Raw genomic sequence first — 23,330 nt, forward strand, 5'->3', positions numbered from 1 at the left:
ACGTCTTCATACTTGTTAGCACTCAAGGTATTGTTACAGGGCCAGAATCCTCAACTGGCTGTTTAATTTGCACTTAGAAGCCTTTAGCTACCACGTCATTATTGTATGTCAGATTGAAAGAGTTTTTAGCAGAGTGTAAGGGTACAGACAGTATATGAAAGTATGAGTGTTTCCCATCGACTGTGCATATCTGCACCTAATTTACATAGTATGAGAATTTCTGCTTGGTTGGAAGAAAGTCAAGTGAAGTGTGTTATTTAAGAACAAAATGATGGGTCTTTTTGTTGTGAAGGTATTGGAAAGGAGACATTCTGGGGTTTTTTGAGACATAGCTACCTTTTAAAATTATTTTTTTTTTGAAGTACTGCTGTGTACTGTTTTGTTCTTGTTGAGACTACTAAATGCTTTCACAGCATGCCTTGCTGATTCCTTGAGCTTTATTAGTAGGATTTGATATTAAGACTTAACATTGTAAAAATTATTCTTCCCTCAGAATGTAATATTGAATATTGTCAGCATACATAAATGGTGGTGTGCACAGATTGTTCTGTTTGGTTATTTTGGTACTAGAAGGTCGTGCTGCCTGTCATACTTATCTCACTAGCCCCATTAAGCATGATAATTTAAATGGAGTTGACAGACAGCAGTATGAAAAGGGTAGAAGTGGCAAGAACAGAAATCTGACTGAATTGTCACAGGTCTCTGCTGCTAGCTGTGACTTCATGGGCATTAACTGGCAGAAGTGTATATTTTTGCACATTATGCAGGTTGTACTGATTCTGCCCTTCTCTCAGGCCAATCTAACCCATTATCCTTAACTTACTGTTGCGAGCTGAAGAGAAAATAGAGAGGTATAGTCTGAAGAGAGTGTATATACTGCTTCATTAAAACAAACAAGGAAAAAACCCTCTCTGCCTTTTCTAGGATATTTTAGGACTTTAAAAAATATTTTGGTCTCTTCTTAGCAATGAAATTATTTTAGAAGTGCAATTTCCAGGGGGATACTGCCATGCACATAAGTGTTAGTTAAATAAGACAAAACAGTTACACAAAACTGATTTTTAAAAATATCTGAAATGTGCTTTTAACTGAAGATATTTTTTGCACCTTTGTGTACTACCTACTTTTCTACTAACCTGTCCAATACTTATTTCCTCCCTCTTCTTTTTTTTTCTGTTTTTTCTTTTTTTTCTTTATCCTTTTTTTTTTTTTCTTTCTGTTTTTCTGGGTTTTTTTTCTTGTTTTCTTTTTGTTCAAGCAGCTAATACTGCCTATATATATATCTGGAATGTCTTTAAGGAGATGCCTAGATTAAATAAAAAAAAAATTAAAAAAATTAAAAATCATTGGGTAGGTAAAGGTCTTGTAGTTCAATATAGTGTTGCCAATTATAGCTGTGCATTTGACAGTGTCAGGAAAAGATAATTAGGTATATGGTCTCAATATTTCAACAATGGCAACTATGTGTTGTGAATATTTATACTGTTCTAGTCAGATTCTGAAACAGTTGGTCATAAATAAACATGACCATGTTGGTGCTATGAAATTGGAAGTCAATTAATGAAATTTGTCATGCATAGTAGCAGTTGAGACTTGAGTTAGTCTGCATCAGTCTTTCTGCTACTCACCGTTTTCTGCTTTTTGTGAATTAAGATAAACATGTATGATTATAGTTATCAAGCACAACAGTATTTTGCTTAAGTTAGACCTCCTGAAAACAGGTGTAAAGGTAATAGCACCAAAGTGAAAACATGTTGTTTCTGCTTTTCCAACTTTGGACTGAAGTATTTCCCGTATTGTGGAGGTCTTAAATTGGAAGACTGAAGTGGAAACATTTCACTGGGGCATGAGGGGGCAATTCTTTGGTTTCTATCTGGCCAGTATTCTTTGTGTGTTTTTGTTGGGGGGGGGGGATTTCCTTGGTGTTTGTTTTGTATTTTTCGGTTGTTTCTTTGGGTTTTTTTTGCTTGAGTGCTACCACATCCATCAGATTTTATTATTTCTGGTGTACAGAGAGCTCATATAGCTCAAAAACATGCAAACCAAAATAACTTGAGTAAGCCTGAAATTCAGCTTTTGATTGTTAAAAGTTCTGTATGGATTAAGGATAGCTAAATCCCAGATATATACAATAATAACTATTAATGAAAAGGTGAGGGTCTATAACAATTAGTTTGTTGTGAAATATTCTTCCTGGTAGTTCAGCACTTTTTAACTTAGGATATACAGGCAGCTTTTTTCAAGGTTGCTGTCAATTTTTTTCAATGCTATAGTGCCCTGACCTTTTGAGGAGGATGGAGAAGGATGACTAGTTTCAGTATAATTAGGAGAGATTGTCTCAACTGTCCAAACATCTGTTTCAGACTGACAGAGGCTCTGTCTTCTGCATACTGACACATAAACTATAAATTCCTTGATCAAGTCTGTGTATTGCATCTGTGAAAATTATCTAGTGACTATAGTGTGATTCTTCTCTGTCCACTCCTGCAACTAAAAGCATTGAAATGTTGCCTTAAAATGACACTTGTATTTGTGTTTTGGTCATTTTGGCATGTTTTGGTTTTTATTTCAGTTTCTCAAGCAAGACCACCTCCAAACCAGAAAAAAGGTGAGTCAATTTTAGTTACACAATCCTTTTCATTTCTGTGTGAATCGTGCCTGCTCTGTCATTTCCTGGAACCACAAGCAACAGTATAAACAGGCAGTGGAATGAAGACAGCATTCTGTTTTGCTAAATCAGATCCTACCCATATTTAGAGACTCCTGATACAGGGGTATGGTGGATGTTTTGGTGAATGAGAACCTTCTGTTTAGAAAAGATTTAATACAATTTTCCTTGAGTGTTTTTTTCATGTTTTTTATCTATTAAGCAGAGTTTTATGTACAGTTCCTTTAATGAAAAAGGGGGGGGGGGGGGGGGGAGGGAGAACCTTAAAAACCAAAAATCCCAAAAATGGGCAAGTACAACTTTATTATTATCTCTACAGGATCTCGAACTCCCATAATCATTATTCCGGCAGCAACAACCTCCTTAATAACAATGCTTAATGCAAAGGACCTTCTGCAAGATCTAAAGTAAGTAGTTGATTAGAAAAAAACTATATAAAAACCTGTTATCAGATGTAAAGGTATACTAGTACCAAATTAGTAACTAAGCAAGAGGGACTGTCTACTGTCTCAAGACAAGCTGTTATACAGATCAGAGTATACGAAAAAAAAAAAAGCCTCTGCAATAGTAGGGGGCGAAAAAAAAAACCCGCTGATTTTCAGAATTTGGGCAGTTGTGACCTGTGGGCCAAATGGGCAGATTGAGAAGAAAGTAATGGAATCATGGGGTTGTCAGAGTTGGAAGGGACCTCTAGAGATCATCTAATCTAACTGCCCTGCCAAAGCAGCATCCTCTAGAGCATATTACTCAGGATTGTATCCAGGCGGTTTTTTAATATCTCCAGAGAAGGAGACTCCACAACCTCCCTGGGCAGCCTGTTCCAGTGCTCTGTCTCCCTCACCAGAAAGAAGTTTTTCCTCACATTTAAATGGAGTTTCCCATGTTCCAGCTTGTGCCTGTTGCCCCTCGTCCTGTCACTGGGGACTACTGAAAAGAGTCTGGCTTCATCCTCCTTGCACCCACCCTTTAGATCCTTATAGGTATTAATAAGGTCTCCCCTTACAGTACTGTCTGTAGTGATATTCTTTTATGTAACAAAGAATGAATGCTTAAAGAAGATGAGCAAGGGCAGTGTGCTTTTGGAGCTAAGAAGAGATTTCAGGAAATGACCACAGTTACCATAAAGGAGGAGGAGACCAGAGGGTGGCCTCTGTTTTAGATAAATGGCTGTATCAGCTGAGCAGGTCAACTGCTTCTGTAAATAAAGAATTTTTTTGAAGTTCACATACAGCAAAAAATAAGAACATAGCATAGTATTGATGCAAATGAGTCAAGGAAGTATTACTGAGTTGCTGAAATTTGTTTATTGCATCACATGTCTGTTTCTAAGATTTAATTCATTATGGCTGAATGCAATCAACACTTGAAATTACTTTCTTCATGGTAAGGTAAAATTCACTATTATGATGCAAAACAAACAAACTAAACCCCAGAATATCTTTCTGCTTGTCTAGCAGATCATGGTATTTAGAGTTGACTATTGGTTAACCAGCTATTTTTTCTGAAACAAGCAGCTGTTTTCACAGAGAAATGCACTATTATATGGTATGCTCAAAAGATGGACAGCTCTTCTTTCTTCCACCTTCAGCACTTTGCTTGTCCTTTATGAGGCTATTCACTGCTTTTTGTCAAAAATAGGCAGTCCTTATTTGTGGTGCTACAGTTTCCAGTGACCCTAGAATTTTTTCAAACTGTGCTCTGAGATACCTTATCTCCAGCTATTTCTAATTCTTAGATTACTGCCACTTATCATCAAAGATTTAGTAAGCATACAGTACTCCTAGTGCCTCTTCAGAAATATTTAATTGGAGAGGAGCCTGGCTGTTAACATTATAGTTTAATGTGCAATCAGTTACTGGACAGATGTAGTGGTGTTGACAGAGGATGCTGCTTGCTTCTGTGAGTTTTTATGTTTAAGAAGTTGCACAACTACAAGCCTTTGATTTTACATGTGTGTAATTTGTGACTTTCTGGTACAGGGATACCTGTAATGGAATAAAGCACCCACGTGTAATGTGTAAGTATATCTGTGCCAGGAGGCTTGAGCTGTTTTCAGCTCCACTCGAGTAGAGCTGCAATTAACTTCTCAAGACCTGCCTCAAGATGAGGCTGATAGAGGGCAAAGAACATGATCCCAAAAAAATGAAATTAAGTTTAAGGGGTCTGTCCTGGTTTTAGCCAGGATGAGGCCAATTTTCCTTTTACTGATATATTTTTTTTTTTTTTTTTTTTTTCTTTTCCCTTCAGTGAACTTTCTTTTAATTAGTAGCAGAGTGTTCCAGCTAGGAATGATAATAAACAGTGGAATGTTTTTCTAACTGCTGGGTCTTCAAGGTCGCATCTTTACTCTGCCGGCTCAGGCACTATGGGGAGATCTGTGACCCCCACCCTGTAGGAGGCTGAATTAGACAGACAGCAAAATTGACCAGAGATATTCCATTCCTTATATCTATGTAAGCTCAGAGGAAGGAAGTTGTCTTCTGTCATCTCTGTCCTTCCTGGTTAAAAGAAAGCCCACTTAAGGGAAAAAAAAAAAATCAGTAAAAGGAAAATTGGCTTCATCCTGGCTCAAACCAGGATAGAGTCAAAAGAGGACACTGATATAGTTTACAGGTATGAAAGACAAAGTGAAGAAGCCAGATCTATTAATGAATCAGATGTGCAGTAGCAGAATTCAAAAGAGCAAAACATTAATTTAGCCACAACAGTTCTAGCACTCTTCTAGAAAATATGCCACCTGGCCTGTATTTTTTTGCATTCAAATTTATTGAAGTCATTCATTTAGAAATGGCTACAGGGTTTGTTTTTACTGTTCAGGTATGCAGAGTGTGGAACTAGCCTTGATGTAGAGTGTGATTGATAGATATGTGATGGTTTTCCAAGGTAAGAAGACATGTCTAATGTTCTGCCTCTAAGTCACTGACTTCTTTAACTCATTCCCTGTTTTCACCTAAATTTCCCAGAAGAGTGGGGATTTGGGAGACACATGTCACTGCTATAATTTTGGGATAAGGAAGTTGTCCAGCTAGAAAAAAAGACATCCAAAGTAATGATCCCACCCTGACCCCTGCTGAGAAAGATGGAGGTAGAAGTGAATTTTGTATATTTCTGGAGGTAATCACCTGCTTGTATTACCCATCAGAGGAGATAAACGATACAGTATAAGGAGAAGGGATTTTTGGAGTTGGAAGAGCCATTGTAAGGGGGACTGTTAAGAAATATGGGAGAACCGTGGGAGAATGAGGCCCCCAGGATTGGCAGCATATGGAAGGTGTGATACATGTGTTACACAGGCTATTTAGAGGGAAACAACTTCTTTCATGCCTGATATGTGAGGCAGTACTGTTCTGTTAAGTGTGATAATAAAGAATAAGTATTTGGGTTTCATAAATAAAGCCAACTTTTGTGATTTTAATATTTCTTAAAATAAGGAACAAAGCTGAAATAATATTAGGAAATCAAGCCACTTAAAACTTAGTCATAGCTGGAAATCTGTGTCTTTTAAGATAGTTTTTGTCTAGGATGCTGATTTTTTTTTTTAATAAGTAACTGGACTGCAACATGTCACTTTGGAAGTGAGCAAAAGTAATTTTAGTATCGTTGGCAGATATTTTAGGTTGGTTGTTGTAAAATAAACAGTCTTCATTGAGTACTATGGTAAGTGCTTAAGTAAATTGTCAAGGACTGAAAGAAACTTAGTAATAGCAACATGTTTAGTAGCCTGTTCATAGCTCTGTAGTATGTTGTTTTTTCCTTGCCAAATTTGGCTGACATTTTTATGATGCTTAGTATGTTTAATTCATCACTAATCTTATGCTTTCTTTTGAGGCAGAGAATATGGAAAGCAGAAAAACTATTATTAGTAGAATGAAGAATATCTTAAGATAAACCAGAAGCATATTACTGGTTTAAGATTATTTTTTTTTTTTCTTGTTTAGGATGTCTGATTTGTCTGTTGGATCTAATTGTCACCATTCAGATTTTGTAGGGGGACATTTCTATGTATAGTTGTATTAGGTATAGTTCACATGCTGTAAATACACAAATACTCTTGTTAACCTTTTTTTGAAAGGGTATTTTTCTAAGGAGCCAAGTACAAGGTTAAGAACAAAGAGTTTCTAAAATACTGAAAAGATACAATTTAATTTAAAATCAGAATGGCAATACTTTATGGTATATTATGAAGCTTCTTAAAAATATTTTATATAATACACATTAGTTTTTTTAACTATCTGAATGCAACACTGGATATCATAGTTACTATGTAAAATCTGACTTTCCAGACTAAGTGTTAGAGAATATCCAAAGTTAGGCTTTTCAGAGGCAATGCTTCTGCTTAACATGGAACAAAAGCAAGGCAGGAATTATATCAGACAGTTGTAAATGATTAGATGATGAGTATGTATTTTTATTATGATGATGCTTTTACTCATTATGTGGTTCACCATATGTGGCCAGGCAACTCACTGGGATTTATCCAGCTTTGATACTGAGCAAATTATCTGAAAGGTTCGGGGATGATGCATTACCAAAAAGAAATGTGTTCTCTTGCTGAAATAGATGTATGAAGCTTTTGATACTGTAATCTAACAAAAACATTATAAATATATATTGTAAAAATGTCTCCAGTTCTAAACGCAGTCAAACGTATGTTACAGTGGTCTCAGTTAGTGACCAGCATGGAAGTTGCCTTATTCTCTGTTCATGCACTTTTCAATATGACTGAGTTGGGGGCCAGAAAGTGCAGACCTGACCTCAGTGAAAGTGTTTTAAAGTTAATGCTAGCAATTGATGTGAGTTTAGAGCCTTCACATGAGCAGCTCTGGCAGTCCAGTGGATAGTATCTTACCAATTACCTCCTCTAATTTGATCGTGTTCAGTCACTTAACTGTTACCTTAGGAAAGGGACCTGCTGTCTTTGTAAAGTGAGAGAGTGCACAAGTTTTTATGTGAATAATGATTTTGGCAATTAACTGCAAGAGTATTGAGTGCTATTAATTTCCTAGTAGGGATATAAAAATGCGTTCTAAGTACATACGGAATTTTTTTTGTTTTTCACTGGAGCATACTGATCTGGAGAACTAACACAGCCCAGTGTCAGAACACATTTCTAGTGTATTGGATGATTAAAAACGTGTCAAGTACAAATGTGTAGTTAAGCCACAAGCAATAGTATAGTGGCAAATAATTCCCAAGAGAAGATAGGAGTTCTGCTGTTCACTTTAATAATCAGATTTCTTAAGCTTGTCTTATTTTCAAGTAATTATGTAGTAAGCCATTACTATATTATAATCATACAGTAATTTCTGTTCTTTATTCTTGAGCACATGGCTTATATTGTACTTATTGAATTGATGGTTCCTGGAAATGCAAGCATGCATTTCATAAACTTTCTGTAAACTGTCATTTATTCCTGTAGTCTGTGTGTGTACATAGATGTAAGCATGTTTTTGCACAGCTTTTCTTTATGGCAGTCATCTTCTTTACAGTTCCGTGTGAATCTGCTCGTTGATATTGCAAGGTATTTTATGTTCTGTCCTGGAGAAATGAGTTCAAAAACATTCAGGTTTTTACAGTACATAAGAATCCCTGACTGAGGCACAACCAAGTGGTGCCTTAATGGCTATAAAAGTTTCTAGCTGAAAATGAGAGAAACTGTCAATGAACTAGTGTTGAAATGAATTCTGAAACTAATAAATATTAAAAATCAGAAGGAGAAGTGAGAATGCCTTTTTCAGCCAAATTTGAGGGGTCTGAGGTGAAATTGTTAGGCTCTTTGTAGAATAGCAATTTTGCTGCTTAGTGTCCACGTTTCCCTAATTTGGCAGGGGCAGCCAGTTTTCCTGTTTCCATTTAAAATGTTTGCTTCCTCACATTTACAAATTAAATTAAAAATGTGACCTTTTAGATTGCTGTTCATATGAGTATTTGATTACCACTGTAATGTATGTATAGCTCTTTGGTTTTTATTTATGTGTTCTGTAAGAGTTTGTTCTCATTCAGTGCATAAAGAACAGAATTCTTCTCAAACTTTCCACCATTTTAGGCTTTTCGTATAGAACTTGATGCTGGGGTAAAAGGTGTTTGAGAGGTTTTTTTAATAATTTTTTTTTAATTAGTTTTAAAAAAACCCACTTGATTTCCATCTTTCTAACGCAGATTCCTTAGTTGTGAGAAGTGAGGAGTGACTAATGAATGTTTTTTCTTAAAAGCTCAAGACCACCAAGCAAGTCATCCTCTAAGTTAAAAAATTCAGTTACCCATCAGTCAGTATTGGCAAAGCAAAGCCTGCAACATGTTGACAGGACAGGCCATTAGGTATGCTCAGGACTAAAGTTACACTTCACTTTGACCTTCTAAATTACCAGCATGATTAGAAACAATCCTTATGTCACATTTGGTAGCTTTTTCCACAGCAGAACTGTGTTGAATGCTTGTGTGTAGCCTGCAATTATATGTGTCAGTTGGGCGTGGTAGATACAATATATGTAAATATTAGTTGTTTTCTTGTTACTTCAGTTGTTGGTGAAATCATTGTCTTAACTTCTAAAATATTATTACAAGTGGCATAAATGTACTTTTTTTAGGGTATCCTGTATAGCTTTTTTTGTCTGTGTTTTCTTGACAGTAGTGTTGTTTTGCTTGTACTAGGAAGGTAATAATGAGTCAATTTATAGCTTGTCATTTAACATTTATAATGCTTTTCCTTTATTTGCAATACTAATTAACTTTAATGGACATTTTATGGATTTTTTTTTAAGTTTTCCAGTGCAGTTGTATGCATTTGGAGGCAAACTTCAGAAATGGTGGCTTTGTTTTTGAAACACTGTTAAATCATGAAGTGAATAAGGGGACTTCATCTGTTGTTTATGTTAGGAAAATAAATAGTTTTGCTTGAAGGTTTATTGACAATTTCCACATGTTGCCTTAAGATGTATTTGCTTAGTTGTTTGGTTTTTTTTGCCCCAAATGCCATTTTCTCATTGGATATAAGATCTTAGCAAAACACTTCAGGTTGACTGAAAAATGACATTTTTTTCTTATTTCATTTTTCATTCCTTTTTTCTATTTTTCCAGCAGTAGGAAGTGCAGTCTACCTGTTTAAGCACATTCAAATTGGGTTTTAGTATTCAAATAGATATAGGGTGAAGAGAAAAAACGGAAATGGTGCAAGCAATATACTTGTAGTAAACTTTTAAAAACCACCACCTACACTGTAAGGAATCTTACCAAATATGTAGAGTACTGCCTCTTAAATGTACCATACATACTCCTGGTAACTTTTGCTGTTAAGTGAAACCTAATGTTTCTTTTTTATCAGAATTTTTAGAAATGAAAAGTCAGTGGTAAATCATGTTAGTGGTGCAGCTGGGTGGTTCTGAATAGAATGTTAAGAGAACATGGGTCTGAGCTCTGCACTTTTGGTGGCCTGGTCAGTGCTACTGGTCAGAGCTTAACTTTCTGTGACCTGGTTTGCCTTCTATAAAATGCATTATTTTGTTATCTTTCCATTTGACTAAATCCACTGAGATTCATCAGTAAAAGGGCTTACACTACTCATATTTATAATGCAGTTTTGGGAACTGTTCTGTGTATTTTATTTAAGGTGGGGAGCTGAAAAATCAAAAACCTGTAATTTCTTGGAGGGAACACACCCTTAAGCATTTATTTTTGTCATACGTAGATTATATAGAACATGAAGGTTATATTATCCTTATTTTATAAGCACTTAGTCCATCAGAGAAGCTATTTAGAAAAAAAACAAACCTAAATTGTAGTGTCATACATCATAGTAACCAGATGTCATCCAAAAATTAAAACCTCACTCAAAAATCCTATTGACCAAAAATCCCAGCTTTCATGAGAAAACATGATACTGATGGCTCCAAGAGCAAGATGTCTAAAATTTCTTGCTGGAAACAATTGGTTCTTAGTGCTCAAGCTTCCCCAGGTTACCCTTGATCAGTATAAAGAATGAGTTGCAGCCGTTCAGCAGGTTGTGATCTGGCTTCTCACCTGCAAGTGTATTGGGTAAGGCAGGCAAGGAATGCCATGAATGCATAAGTACAGGCTGTAGTTTTGAGGAGCAGGGGACCTTCCAGTAGTGTTTATCATAAGGGCTTAGGAAATATTATTTTTGTGGTTTTTGCTGTTCTGAACGAGTAGCAATGGAGACTTGGCATTGTAAAAATGAGGTGACTTCAGTCACTCTTGCCAATAATGCAAAGTTTTGATGAAGTTATTACTTTTCCTGCCGATTACATCAAATAAATTGCTTTTCTCTGCTGAATGTTTCTTTATTCCCCAAGGTTTGTACCATCAGATGAAAAGAAGAAACAAGGCTGTCAACGAGAAAATGAAACTCTAATACAGAGAAGGAAGGACCAGATACAGCCGGGGGGAACTACAGTCAGTGTTACTGTACCTTATCGAGTAGTAGACCAACCTCTGAAGCTTATGCCACAAGACTGGTAAAAGAGATTTTCCCTTTACATAATTTCCTAGTCAGGAGAATACGGAACTTGGAGGCGAGCAATGAAATTCTACTATATATATAAACATATATATATATATAGTATAAAAAGTGAAGATATGGATAAAATAATGGATTTGATTGTTAAATGTATAGGAGTCTTTTCTTCAGGTGAAAACACAGTAAACTTCTTAAAAGAATCCAACACACTGCATTTCAACAGCATGAGTATCACAATTATTTTTATTAAGGTTTACCTGAAAAGTTCCAGAAATTCAAATAGGAATATTCCTGTGGGTTTTCCAGTTTGTGATGCTGTAATGTGTGTCACCAAAACATCTGAGAGAAAAATCCTCCTCTCATCTGATTTGTGCATGAGATGTATTAGAAAGATAGGTTTGCAGACCTTCAGCATCCAACATTGTAGCTTTTTTAATAGTTTAAGAAGGAAAGAAAACATCAGTGAAGACTGAACCATGGTTTCCTTAGTGAATGAGTCATTGAATTCGATTGAATGATGGAAGGAGAGCTCCACTTGAAGAAAGGGAATCAGAGGCAGCTTTTAAGAAAAAATCCTAAGAAAAAGTATTATTCTGTCTGTAGCCCATTCTTTAGTGAAATGAAAACATAATTCTCTGAGTAGAAAAATTATGGAGAAACATCTTTTTGCTACTTGATGTAACAAATTAAGCAACATCTCCCTCACAACTGTTAGGATTTTAGACATACACACCAACAGTTTTAGTGATTTTGTGACCTCCAAAGTAGATTTTAATGGAGAAAAATACTTTTAAAAGGTCCCGTTCCTAAATGAATTGTTTGCTGTATTAATAACTTAAGCTAATCAGAAAACCTTGGGTTTGAAATTCTAAGTAGCAAATAGCAGTTAAAATGTTCAATTATCAAACCTTTAAGAACCAGTAGAAATGATTCCTAAAGTGCATCTGACCAGAGACATGAAGTGGCATGGGTTTTTTAGCTTGTTTTTATTCAAAGGTGGATCAGATATTAGTATCTAGAAATCAGTCCATTGCTGCTCGTTTTTTTTTTTTCTGTTAGCCATTTTAAAACCTGCAACATCAGTTTAGATGATAAGCTTTAGTCTGTCTTCTAAATCCCAAAAAATCCCCAAATTTCCTTCGTCATTACTCCCGTTTGGCATTTTGTAGGCTTTATGAATTAAATTTGGGGATTGGATTAAGGAGCTGATTACTTGTTATTTGCAATGGTTACATACCCTTACAAAAAATTATGTGCTTTGCAGCTGGAGGCAGGAATTTAGCAGCTGTCTCTTCTAATAAATTTTTAGAATAGAAGTTAACAATATTCAGAATAAAGGCTTTTAAATTAAGGCATCATAATTTATAGTGTTATTCATGGAAGATTATCTCTAAAATGTTGCAGCACTTTTTAAAAATAAAGTAATAATAACCAGAAATAAATGCTGTTTGACTTCTTATAAATGTAGCATGAGAAACTGAGCCGTGTTCTGCAAAGGGACAGGGCTAAAAGTTCCTAAAAATGACATAAATTTTTGTTTGCATAACCGCCAAAGCAATTGTGCTGGAAGTGCCGTTGTTAAATGTGCTAGACTGCTGTTAGTAAAATAAAAGACTGTGCTAAGGTATATTGCCTGTTTAAGAAAACATGTCTTTTAAATGCTCAAGGCCATCCTCATGTCCATTCCTTTCTGTGTTTGTAGGGATCGAGTGGTGGCAGTGTTTGTACAGGGTCCTGCTTGGCAGTTCAAAGGCTGGCCTTGGCTCTTGCCTGATGGATCACCTGTTGATATCTTTGCAAAAAGTAAGGCTTTTGGGGTTTGTTGTTCTGTTTGGGGTTTTTCGTGAGGTGTTTATGCTTATGGCAAAGTAGTGCCAAAGCGCTATTGAATTGGGGTGGCTGAGAAGACAAGAGCTTAGGTCTTCATATGTATGACAAGTCTTAATGTGCCCTTTGCAGTTCTTCTCTTCTGACCTGTGGAAGGTCATGGAAATCTCCAAGCTGTCATCTTTACAAGAGGTTCAGAAGTAGCTAGTCTAAAAACTTACTTTCCAAGCTTCTAAACAACAGTGAAATCACAGTGTATATTGCAGCACTTCATAGATAACAGATTTGCAGGCTTCTTCAGATTTTGTTAATACTTAACAGGTGATTAATCACCTAGTATTTCACTAAGAAAGCTTTACAAATACAATCTGGTGTCTGACAAAAGCTTCAAAGTTTATTAAGATAAAAAGTACTTTGAAGTTGTGAACTAGGTGTTACCACTGTTTAGATCTGAACAGGTTTTTTGAGTTGCCACAGTTGTGCCCAATATGCTTTGCAACACTAAACTTTTCTCACACAGTTTACTCTTCTAACTGTAAGGAGTGTGATACTGTCTAAAACTGTCAGCTTCTGTTCTCTGTTGCTTTATTGTGAAGCTGCGTAGAAAATAAACCTTTGTGTAGTGTCTAGTGGTTTCTGAGCTACAGACTTTTAAAAAACCCAACCCACAAAAAACCACCTTAGTTCACTCTGTTATCTTCCAGTCAGTGTGATGAGGAAACAAGTTTGATCAGTTTTTATGTGTGCACATATTAAGTATGTGAAGTAGATGTAGGAAAGAGAATGCTAGTTTGGTAAAGAGCACAGAAAGGAAAACAGAAGGCTAAGGATGTATCTGTGAACAAGAAAATGGAAGGATTTGTTTGAAGGGCCATTGAGAATGAACATGAAGAGAGTGAAAGTCAGTGTAAAAAAAGTACACCACAGGAGTTTAAAAAAAAGAGGCTAAAGAAAGAAGAAAATAAGACTTCAAAATTAAGATACAGAGAAAATAGAAATTGTGAAAAGCAAAACCAAGAAAAATGCTGTAAACTATATAAGATCTAGCTAGTAATTATCATAGAATCACAGAATGGTTTGGGTTGGAAGGGACCTTTAAAGATCATGTAGTTCCAACCCTCACTGCATGGGCAGGGACACCTCCCACTAGACCAGGTTTCTCAAAGCCCCATCCAACCATGGGGCAGCCACAGCTTCTCTGGGCAACATATTCCACTGTCTCACTATCCTCACAGGAAAGAATTTCTTCCTAATGTCTAACCTAAAACTATGACCTTTCAGTTTGAAACTATTCCCACTTGTCCTATCATTTCATGTCATTGTAAAAAGTCCCTCCCTGGCTTTCTTGTAGCCCCTTCAGGTACTAGAAGGCTCCTACAGTGTCTCCCTGGAGCCTTCTCTTCTCCAGGCTGAACAACCCCTAGTTGCATGCTAGTTCCTGTTAATTTTAACATTGTGTATACAAATGTGTAGGGCCATAGGAGTTAAGACATTGTTTTAATGGTATCTTTAAACTATTTTCCTAGTAAGAGTAAAGAACAGTGGTGTTAATGAAATGAGTGCAGGAAAAGTCAGTCTGGTTGTGTGTACCTTTTCCTGAAGCTGTCACTTTGCCCATATCTGTAGTCTTCTGAAGTCTTCATAAATGTGGTTTCTGGGTCCTGTTTCATCTGCAGTTTGCACTTCTTAATGTAAGTCACTGGGTCTGTAGTAATTAACAAATATTCAAAGCTTATCACTGTAATTCTTTAAAACAAGCAGGTAGCTTACCATAAAGAATACCTCAAAATTTGCATTGGACCAGAGCCTGTCAAACTGATTTCATTTGTTCAATTGCTCTGTCGTGTAGCATTTTGCTAGTTGAGTCTCTAAAATTGTTCCCCTTTACATGTGGTCTGAACGTTTGGTGTTCAGGTAGCACACAAGCTTATTTTTGCATCTGTAAGTGAATGTTTCAGATGAATTTTTGAACTATGTCACTTTAATGAACAAATATTTCATTTTGAATACTATTATAAAGGTCTTCCCACTAGGGCAGATTAATGCACTTCAATACTGATTTGTTTCAGTTTGAGAAGTGGATTATCTTCTGCTCAGTATCATTTAACCTTAATGCAGAAACTGTCAGGTGTTGATTAAGTTTTCCGTAAATGAATAGCCCCAATACATCTTTATTTGCTTTCTCTGGACTTATTTTTAACAATGCAACATTGTATGGCAAAGATACTGTATATGTATACTTACTTTTCATTCACAAAACTTGGAAATTTATCTGGCAGCTGTACAAGACAGACCACCATCACTTCGTTAGTATAGTTAGCTCTTTAGTTCACACATAAAAAAACCAAACTTATTTCAGATACCAATCATCTAGAAAGCTCTTAGATAAATAATTTTATAGACCAACCTGTATCTGGAAACAGCTACTGATTTTATTTATTTTAGCCATTTGGCTAAAATTGTAGGTGGATTTTGTGAAACAAAAAAATAGCGTGGTACCAGGGCAGATCTGACCATGGTACTAAAAATAACTAGTTCTCACAAGCCTGATGAAATGTTTTTGGTTTATTTCTCCAGTAACAGCGAAAATATAAAATGCATCAGATTGGTTACCTGATAGGAATTGTGCAAGACTTAAATACTTGGTGCTGGATTGTGTCAAAGCTATGGTTTGGCTAAGGACATCAAGAAGAGTCACAAGAGGATTTTAGTATCAATGTGTTAATGCTTAGGCTTTGCATAATTCACGTGTGACAGTACTTCCCAAAAGAAAAATAACAATATTTTATAATTTGTAGTTGAGTACTAGAGGAGGGGAAATTGGCAATTGCTAAATTTCTCAGAATGCTTATGGGGGTTACACTGGCAATCTGCTATCAGTCTTACACAGGAAATAGCCAAGCTTCCTTCTCAGTGGTCTTGGAAATGCTTTTTTTCCTGGACAGGCCAAAGATTTTCAGAAGTAATGTAATTGTTTCCCAAAGAAAAAGTCCTTAACTTGGCAATGAGTTTCTGCTGTTTTCCTGGAATCTAGAAACAGGAGCTGTCCGTTCCCTTAAACCTGTAATAGCATGAGAGCCTGATAGTGGCCACTTAACACTAAGTTTAGTCCAGTGCCCTTTATTAACTAATTGACTTTCTTGAGAGATGGGCTCATTAATTTTGCTCTCAGGCTCTATTCTGAAAAAGAGGGGTGGGAGTTCTCTGTGACTGATAATTAAATACTGTAAAGTCATTATGTTTTCCTGTTTCCTGTAGTTAAAGCTTTTCATCTCAAATACGATGAAGTACGTCTGGATCCAAATGTACAGAAGTGGGATGTAACAGTGTTAGAACTAAGCTACCACAAAAGACACTTGGACAGGCCAGTATTCCTACGCTTCTGGGAAACTTTGGACAGGTATGCTTCCTGTTGAAAAACCTTCATGCTCATGCTTCTACAATGTTTTGTGGGAATGAAAAGTTACACAACAAGGGAATTGTGTACAACTTACACATCTGAACAATCTTTTAGCTTGAAAATACTGCCCATTTAGATTTTCCCTGATGATACAGTTAAATATATGCCACTATATTTTATTGTAGACTATAAATAATAATCTCCAAAGTGCAGACTTAAAGGAAGGGTAGTTGCCATTAATCATTAGTCCAGTCATTCACCACCTCCCTTTAGGCAGAAGGAAACGAATGCAGAACAAGCTAGTTAGTGCAGAATTTTCCTTTGTTTCCCCCAGTCCTCCCCTCGAACTGCAGTTCTGAGCTTATGAGCTCTCCTCCTTCCTCTCTCCACTTCACTAGGTGACAGTCTAGAAAAGGTGAGAAACTACCTTAAGGTAAAGAGCCACAAAGCATTATCTTATCCTGATGCCCTTGAGTCCGCAGCACTGGTTAGAAAAGGAAGTTAAAAATATATAGCACATAGCTAAAGCTATAGCTTTGGGTTAGTGATAGTTCTGTATCTTAGATGTCTTCCAAATATTTAGCCCTGCTTTTTCTGAAAAGTGGGGGATGGAGTAGCACCAGCAGCTCTGTGAAGAGCAGCATTGCTTCTGATTCTGCTTGTCCGTGGTTCTGAACCCTCTCTGCAATACCTTTTCCATGTTGTAGAGAAGGAAATTTCTTATCATGAAGTAGAAAAGAAATACGAAGGAAAAAGCCTATGCATTTCATGAATGTTTAATCTTTTCATGTTGATTGCAAAGCAAACTACTTGAATGATTGAGTGAACTTCAAAAAGAAAAATCCCATGGGAATTGTCAAAATAATTCCAAGCACCAAACTTTCTATGGCTTCTTATTTAAAAGTCTCAGCTAAACTACATATCTGAATTCTCAGAATGAGCTAGAGTTATCTTTAACTAGTCTTCCAATGTTAGACATCATGTGATGCTTTGAAGCAAAGGTTTTGTCTGACTGTCTTTTAGTGGAACAAATACTGAGCATAATACAGAGCTGTATGTGACAGAAGACATTGCATCTCTTCAGCAGCTTGCTAGTTATTTAAGATTTTTGTCTTAACAAAGTCTGTGCATATTATTCCTGAGAGTAAAATTTCTATAAGTACCAAAAGAGTAATAATATTGTTTTCTGTTAATTTTTTTCAGGTATATGGTAAAGCACAAATCTCACTTGAGATTCTGAATCCTTCAGCTGCCGTTTATTTCCTGAAATTGAGAAAAGTGAAAGGGGCTCCAGTTTGGAGACCAGAGCTGGCACTAGATGATATGTCAAGAACTTTACAAATGAAGAAGGGTCACAGTTTAATCTTTTTATAAAATCTTGTTTGGATGCTTCATGCTATGGCAGGTTGATAACCTGTTGTTATTCAGAAGCAAAGGGGTTTTGCTTAAAACTATTTTTTTAATGTTGTTAGCCTTCTAGTCTGCAATCCAAATTGTATATTTTGATAGCAGCAGTTTCTTCTCTGTTTTGTTAAATTAGTCACATTTTAAAATAATGTGTTTTGTTCCTTATTAGAAAATAGATTGATCTTCACTGCAGGTTACAAATGTGAGCGTGTGCGCATGTGCGCACGTGTGTGTGTGTATATATGTGTGTGTGTGTCTATATATATAATGTATAAAAAAAAAATTATAGACACACTGTGCACACATAGATGTTACCAGGCTTTCTAAACCACTTAGCTTCTGAGCTTAATTTTGGTTTTCTTTGCTTATTGTTTCACTTACTGACAATATTTTGTTGTGAATGATGCTACATTTTAGTCAATAGGACTTGCAAACTGAGCAAAGTGAAAATTGTTTTGGATAAATCAAAGTGTCAACCTGTATATGTATATCCTGTCAGTCTTTGTTGAAAAGGGAAGATGAAAAGTCTAGAAACGCTTTTTTGGATTTGTAATGTCCCAGTTTACTAAATCTTTAAACTTTATTATAGGAGTACCTTCAAGTCATGTTACTTCAAATTGCCGTTCTCCATGCAGATCTCTTTATTTAAACTGAAAGTGTTCATGTGTACATTCCCATCTATAAAAACACCTTTACATATGAGTCTAAATGTTACTTAGATTAAACAATGAAGAGAGAAGGAGAGAGTTTGGATTTTTTTTTCCTGAAATAGTCACCACAAGGAATGAATAATTTCAACTTTTTGCATTTATACCTCTGATACCACCTTTAATATTGTTAGCCCAGACTATGTCTACAGGAATTGTCATATTCTGAGATGAGTGGCTAATATGGCCTCCTAACAGTCCTGCATTGAAATGCAAAATGAGCCTACTCCATTTACCAAAGAACAGATTTGCTTGATCTACAGTATAACAGACACTAGAAGACCCCCTGGTATTTGTGTGAATGTGTGGTATCTCTGTATTTAATAACATTAAGTTGATGTTGCAAAGCAGTGGATGTAGAGAATGATCAATTACTGTAACACCCGCATGAATTTTTTTCCAGGATAGAAAATAAGTGTTTATATTCCTGTTCTTGAAATGCCCAACCATGTTTTTTTAATATACTTTACGTTTAAGGTTTGATGAAAGTAAAATGTTCTACCTATTCTTCATTTTTGCTTTTTATTTGATGTTACCTTCACTTTTAATAAAACCAGAAGGCACATCTCCTTAAGAGGTTTTTTAAATTTTCTTAAATTTATGAGGAGTGTGAGGTCTGACTTCTAGTTACATGTTTCAATCCCTGCTGTACCAAGACTGCTATTTTTAAATGGTCTTAATGGAAATGTAAAAAAGCCCAAACCACCAAACAAAAAACCCCAGTGACTCCAAAATTAGAAGTTAACACTGGATTTTTTAATGGATTCTGTGAAGTGACTGAGAAGAGCAGCGAATACAGAACTACTAGAAGTTCTCCTATTTGTATGGGCAGTTAGTACCAAGTGACTGCTTTTTCCCAATACTTAAGCTATTATAAATGTATACATGTACTACCTGAGTGAGCTAAAACTTTGGTTTTACCTGTACTATGATGAGAAAAGCTCCAGTGGCTATCAACACAGTAATTGCTGCCATGAGGTTCAATTTAGGGTTCATTACTGCTTTAAATAATGGGATATCATGTATGGTTTTTTAACTCTCAAACATTTCCAATTAAAAATAAAACTTTGTTCAGACCTAATAATCAGTGCTTCATGGGCCATGCAGTTTTAAAGAGACTTCTACAATGGGCAGCAAACTTAAACAGTAAATTCTGAAGAAATTAGTGTTTCATGTACAGTGTGATATACAGACTATACTGTGGTTTTAAAGTAGGCAAGGTCTGATTATCTTTTCTCTGTCCTGCGTTTCACTTGTATTTTAAACGCACGTGTAATCCCAGGTCCAATATCGTATACAGGAGATGGCTTGATTTAGATGTAAATTTATGTATATATTTGGAGTAACTCCTGAAACTAGTGAAGTTATATGGATGTGAGGCTGGCTGAAGAGCAAAATCCATGAAGTCTTTGTATGAACTGCACCATTTTTAGTGGATTGAGCGTAGACCTGTAACAACGTAGAATTTTGTACTTGCAAGCAATTTACAAGACAAGTTACAAAAGATGTATTTGTGAAGGAGCTGGCACCTGATCATGCATATTTTTGTCAGACATAAAAGTAGTGATGTTTATAAAATGAGCCATTTTGCAATCAGATTCCTGCTGACATTATTGGAAGTTTAATTAGGTTGTCAGAATAGCATTCCTGCTGCCTCCATAAATAACTGCACATAGATTATGAAACTACTTGGACTTAAAAATTTAGCCTTACTGCAGCGTTTTGCAGCACAGCTGGAATTGTAGACACGTTATGCTTAATTTATATACAAGTTAATGTGGAGTAATAAAGAAAGCCGGTATTAAGAACTGGGGGAAGCTGGAGGATCAGACATCTGTTTTAGTGAGCTGCATTCTTATTGTTGAGCAAATTTGATGCACTACTTGGAGGTGTATAAAGTGTGTAAATTGTACTCAATTAAAATGTGTAACTAAAACTGAGCTAATTCATGACTGTAGTTTATTGAACTGTAGGATACTAGTGTGGGAATGTGATACCAAATTGGCTGCTTCTGTTAAACATCTTGTGTCATAACTCTACACTGTTCCATAAGTACAAGGTGAATGAGATAAAACAAGATGAAAACTGGTTTGAAGTCTGGTATTGAGCTCCCATACTGTCAGCAGGTGATTATTTCTTTGAGCAGCAAGGTTATAGGGGCCAGTAGATATATCTGAAGTAATGATTTTATATTAGAAACTAAAATACCTGTGATTTATACTATTTGAGCTTTCTGAATGCTACCCTGAGCAAAGCAAAGGGGAAATTTTTTGTAAGTTAAAGTAGGGTGACCACAGAGACTTGCATACCTGAAGAAATTGCAGATCAGCATCCTCAGTTGAGTAGGCTCAGCTATTTAGTTATTACCTGAAATTTTATGTAGAAGGATAGTTTCACAAACAGGTACTAAAGTTAGTACTTGAGCTAGACAATTTATAGAACTGTTCTGCAATGCTGTAAACCTTTTTGTTTCTGATACAGAAGAAAATGTAGGTAGCATATTGTTTGTTAAATTGCCCTTGATCATAAGTTGAACTATTATATGATATTTGACAGATAAGCCTTTATTAGAACAGCAAATTTGTTATTTGCTTTCATTTGTTATTTAATTAGTGTATAAAATAATACCTTTCTTTGCAAAACTAAGTTTTATTAGTACAGTTTTCATTCCTTTGCTGGTGAAATACATACTTAGTTGCTAATTCTTGCAAACACTATATGAAAAAAAAGCTGGTAAAAATTAATGGCTTACTGATTTTAAAACTTAGTGTCCTTAATGCATTTTAGTTGAAAAGCCACAGCTAATATCAAGTACTTTATTAGGGTAGTGTGCTCATGAAAAATTAAAATCCCTGTCTGAAGAAACTGTTGGCCAATTAGGTTACTATTCAACTAATCTGTGCCACAAACTGGTATCTTTGAATGTCATATTCTGAGGTGCTCATTTGTTACTTGACAGATTTTTTTGAGAGATGGCAATTTTGCTTTCTTTTTCTGCACAGTTACACGTCAATAGTCATAGTGTAGTTGGTTTTACCCTCCTTTGGTTTGGTTTTACCCTCAGACTGTTAACACAACTCAACAATTCTGAAGCAGGGATTGACAAGTATGAAATTGTTTAAGTGGAACTCATGCATTTGACAAAGATAAAGATAGATGATGAAATGTGATCCACTGGGTTGCTTTGAGTACATTGTTCAGCTATCATTGACTTGTCTGTAGATCTTTATTCTCAGAGGTGATGCTATCGTAGAGGGCAACTGTGAGGATAATGAGATGTCATCAAATCAAATTAATTGGTAGGTAGCACACAGTGACAGGTCGTGCATCCAGGCTGAATTACTATGTTCATTTTTCCTTAAACAAAAATTTTATAATTTTTTAATAAGAATGCAAATGCAAAGAACAATCTCAAATATTTGAAACTTTATTGCAGAGAATAGTTCATATGTAAAACTGAAACATATGAGGTGGTACATAAAATCTGTAAGAAAAATATCTCTGGTTATGGTTTTTATTTGCATCTTTATTTGTGTCTGTGAATTCTTTTGCTCTGCTTGATTTCAAATTCAGAAAAACTGGTTATTTGCTGCAGTTGCTTAATGCTTTGGTTAAATGAGTTTGTAGATTATAAATTCTGGCCTGTGTCAGTGGGCCCAAATTTTAACCTTGATTTTGAAGGTTCAAGTTAAAATGAAATCTTGTAAGAATCTGATGGGGACAGCCACTGTGGAATGAAAGGAGAAGACAAAACTGCTCAGGAGGCTGAGCCTTTAAACTCTGATGTAGCTGTCATAAACTTTTGTTTAATGACCGATTTGAGAAATCTTTAATTTTTTTTATATGCCTTGCCACTTGACCTGTAGTTTAGGATCCAGGCTATATTATTGATGTTTTTAATGGGGATAATAGTTTAGTAGCAACTCAAGTCCAACTTTTGAAAATTCTTAGCAAAATTACCTTGAGGACTTTCAAAGGTGGGATGGGATGTTTCTAAGTGCAATAGTCAACTTAGCCGTGAAAGAAGAAACAAAAGAAAGCATGTTTCTCCCATCCCTGTCAATGAAGACCAATCCTGGATTTCCATAATACTGAATGGATTTTTATCAGTGAAATAGGATGTAAAAAATACCTTAAAGAAACTGCTTCTAATTTTTCAGTTGTTCCTGCCTTTTTGAAATCCTATGCAGGAGACGACCCTCCCAGCTCCTCATCTTCCCTGGCTCGTTCTTTCTGCTCGTGTTTCCCAAACTGGGACTGTTAACAAATGTGCAAACTTTCCAAGGACCTCAGCTCAGTGCACGTCCATGAATTACTCCTCTGCCCCATATTCATAAAGCACAAACAGAGCAGTGGAAGCAGAATCAGTACAAACTCCTCCCTGCTACTTATCAAAGAGCTGGTTAGAAACTAAAAAACAAATTAAAATGCACGTATGACCCACTGATTGCTTCATCACGTTTCTTTTTACAGAATTGTCTTATTTTGACATGTAGTAATGAAACTGTCAGGTTTTGAACATAAAAATATTGAAACCGTACTAGTTATTTTTTTCCTTAATTGTTATTATGTCTCTAGTTATTTTCCTAGGATCTTTACCTCTAGATTTCTCCCTGTTACTGCAGATAAGTATTAGAAGCACAATAGTGAATGATTATCCGGAGCTCTGCTGAGCTGAGTCAGTCTTAACCCGAGACTGGATGAAATCTAAACAATTACCTGCCAGCCTTTGTTCAGCAGCTGGCAAATGATTTGGGGAGCACCACACCAGCTTTCTTTGTTATTGATTTTGTGAGACAGATCTATAGTAACAAAATGATGAGCAGTGCAGAAAATAAATTGATTGTT

At 35.8% G+C, this 23,330-nt stretch overlaps 1 protein-coding gene across 1 annotated transcript in view; it reads left to right on the forward strand.

The window, feature by feature from the left end:
• Nucleotides 1-20,571, forward strand: part of CDC73 (cell division cycle 73) — a 112,427-nt gene extending 91,856 nt beyond the window's left edge. Inside the window, exons 12-17 of the mRNA XM_051624679.1 lie at nucleotides 2,573-2,608; nucleotides 2,988-3,075; nucleotides 10,978-11,139; nucleotides 12,844-12,944; nucleotides 16,227-16,368; nucleotides 17,572-20,571. Of these exons, the coding sequence (XP_051480639.1) occupies nucleotides 2,573-2,608; nucleotides 2,988-3,075; nucleotides 10,978-11,139; nucleotides 12,844-12,944; nucleotides 16,227-16,368; nucleotides 17,572-17,608 (566 nt within the window). The 3' untranslated portion in view covers nucleotides 17,609-20,571. The remainder of the gene's footprint in view (nucleotides 1-2,572; nucleotides 2,609-2,987; nucleotides 3,076-10,977; nucleotides 11,140-12,843; nucleotides 12,945-16,226; nucleotides 16,369-17,571) is intronic.
• The last annotated feature ends 2,759 nt before the right edge of the window (nucleotides 20,572-23,330 follow it).

This window comes from Apus apus, chromosome 7, assembly GCF_020740795.1.
Source record: "Apus apus isolate bApuApu2 chromosome 7, bApuApu2.pri.cur, whole genome shotgun sequence".
Classification (NCBI taxonomy): Eukaryota; Metazoa; Chordata; class Aves; order Apodiformes; family Apodidae; genus Apus; species Apus apus.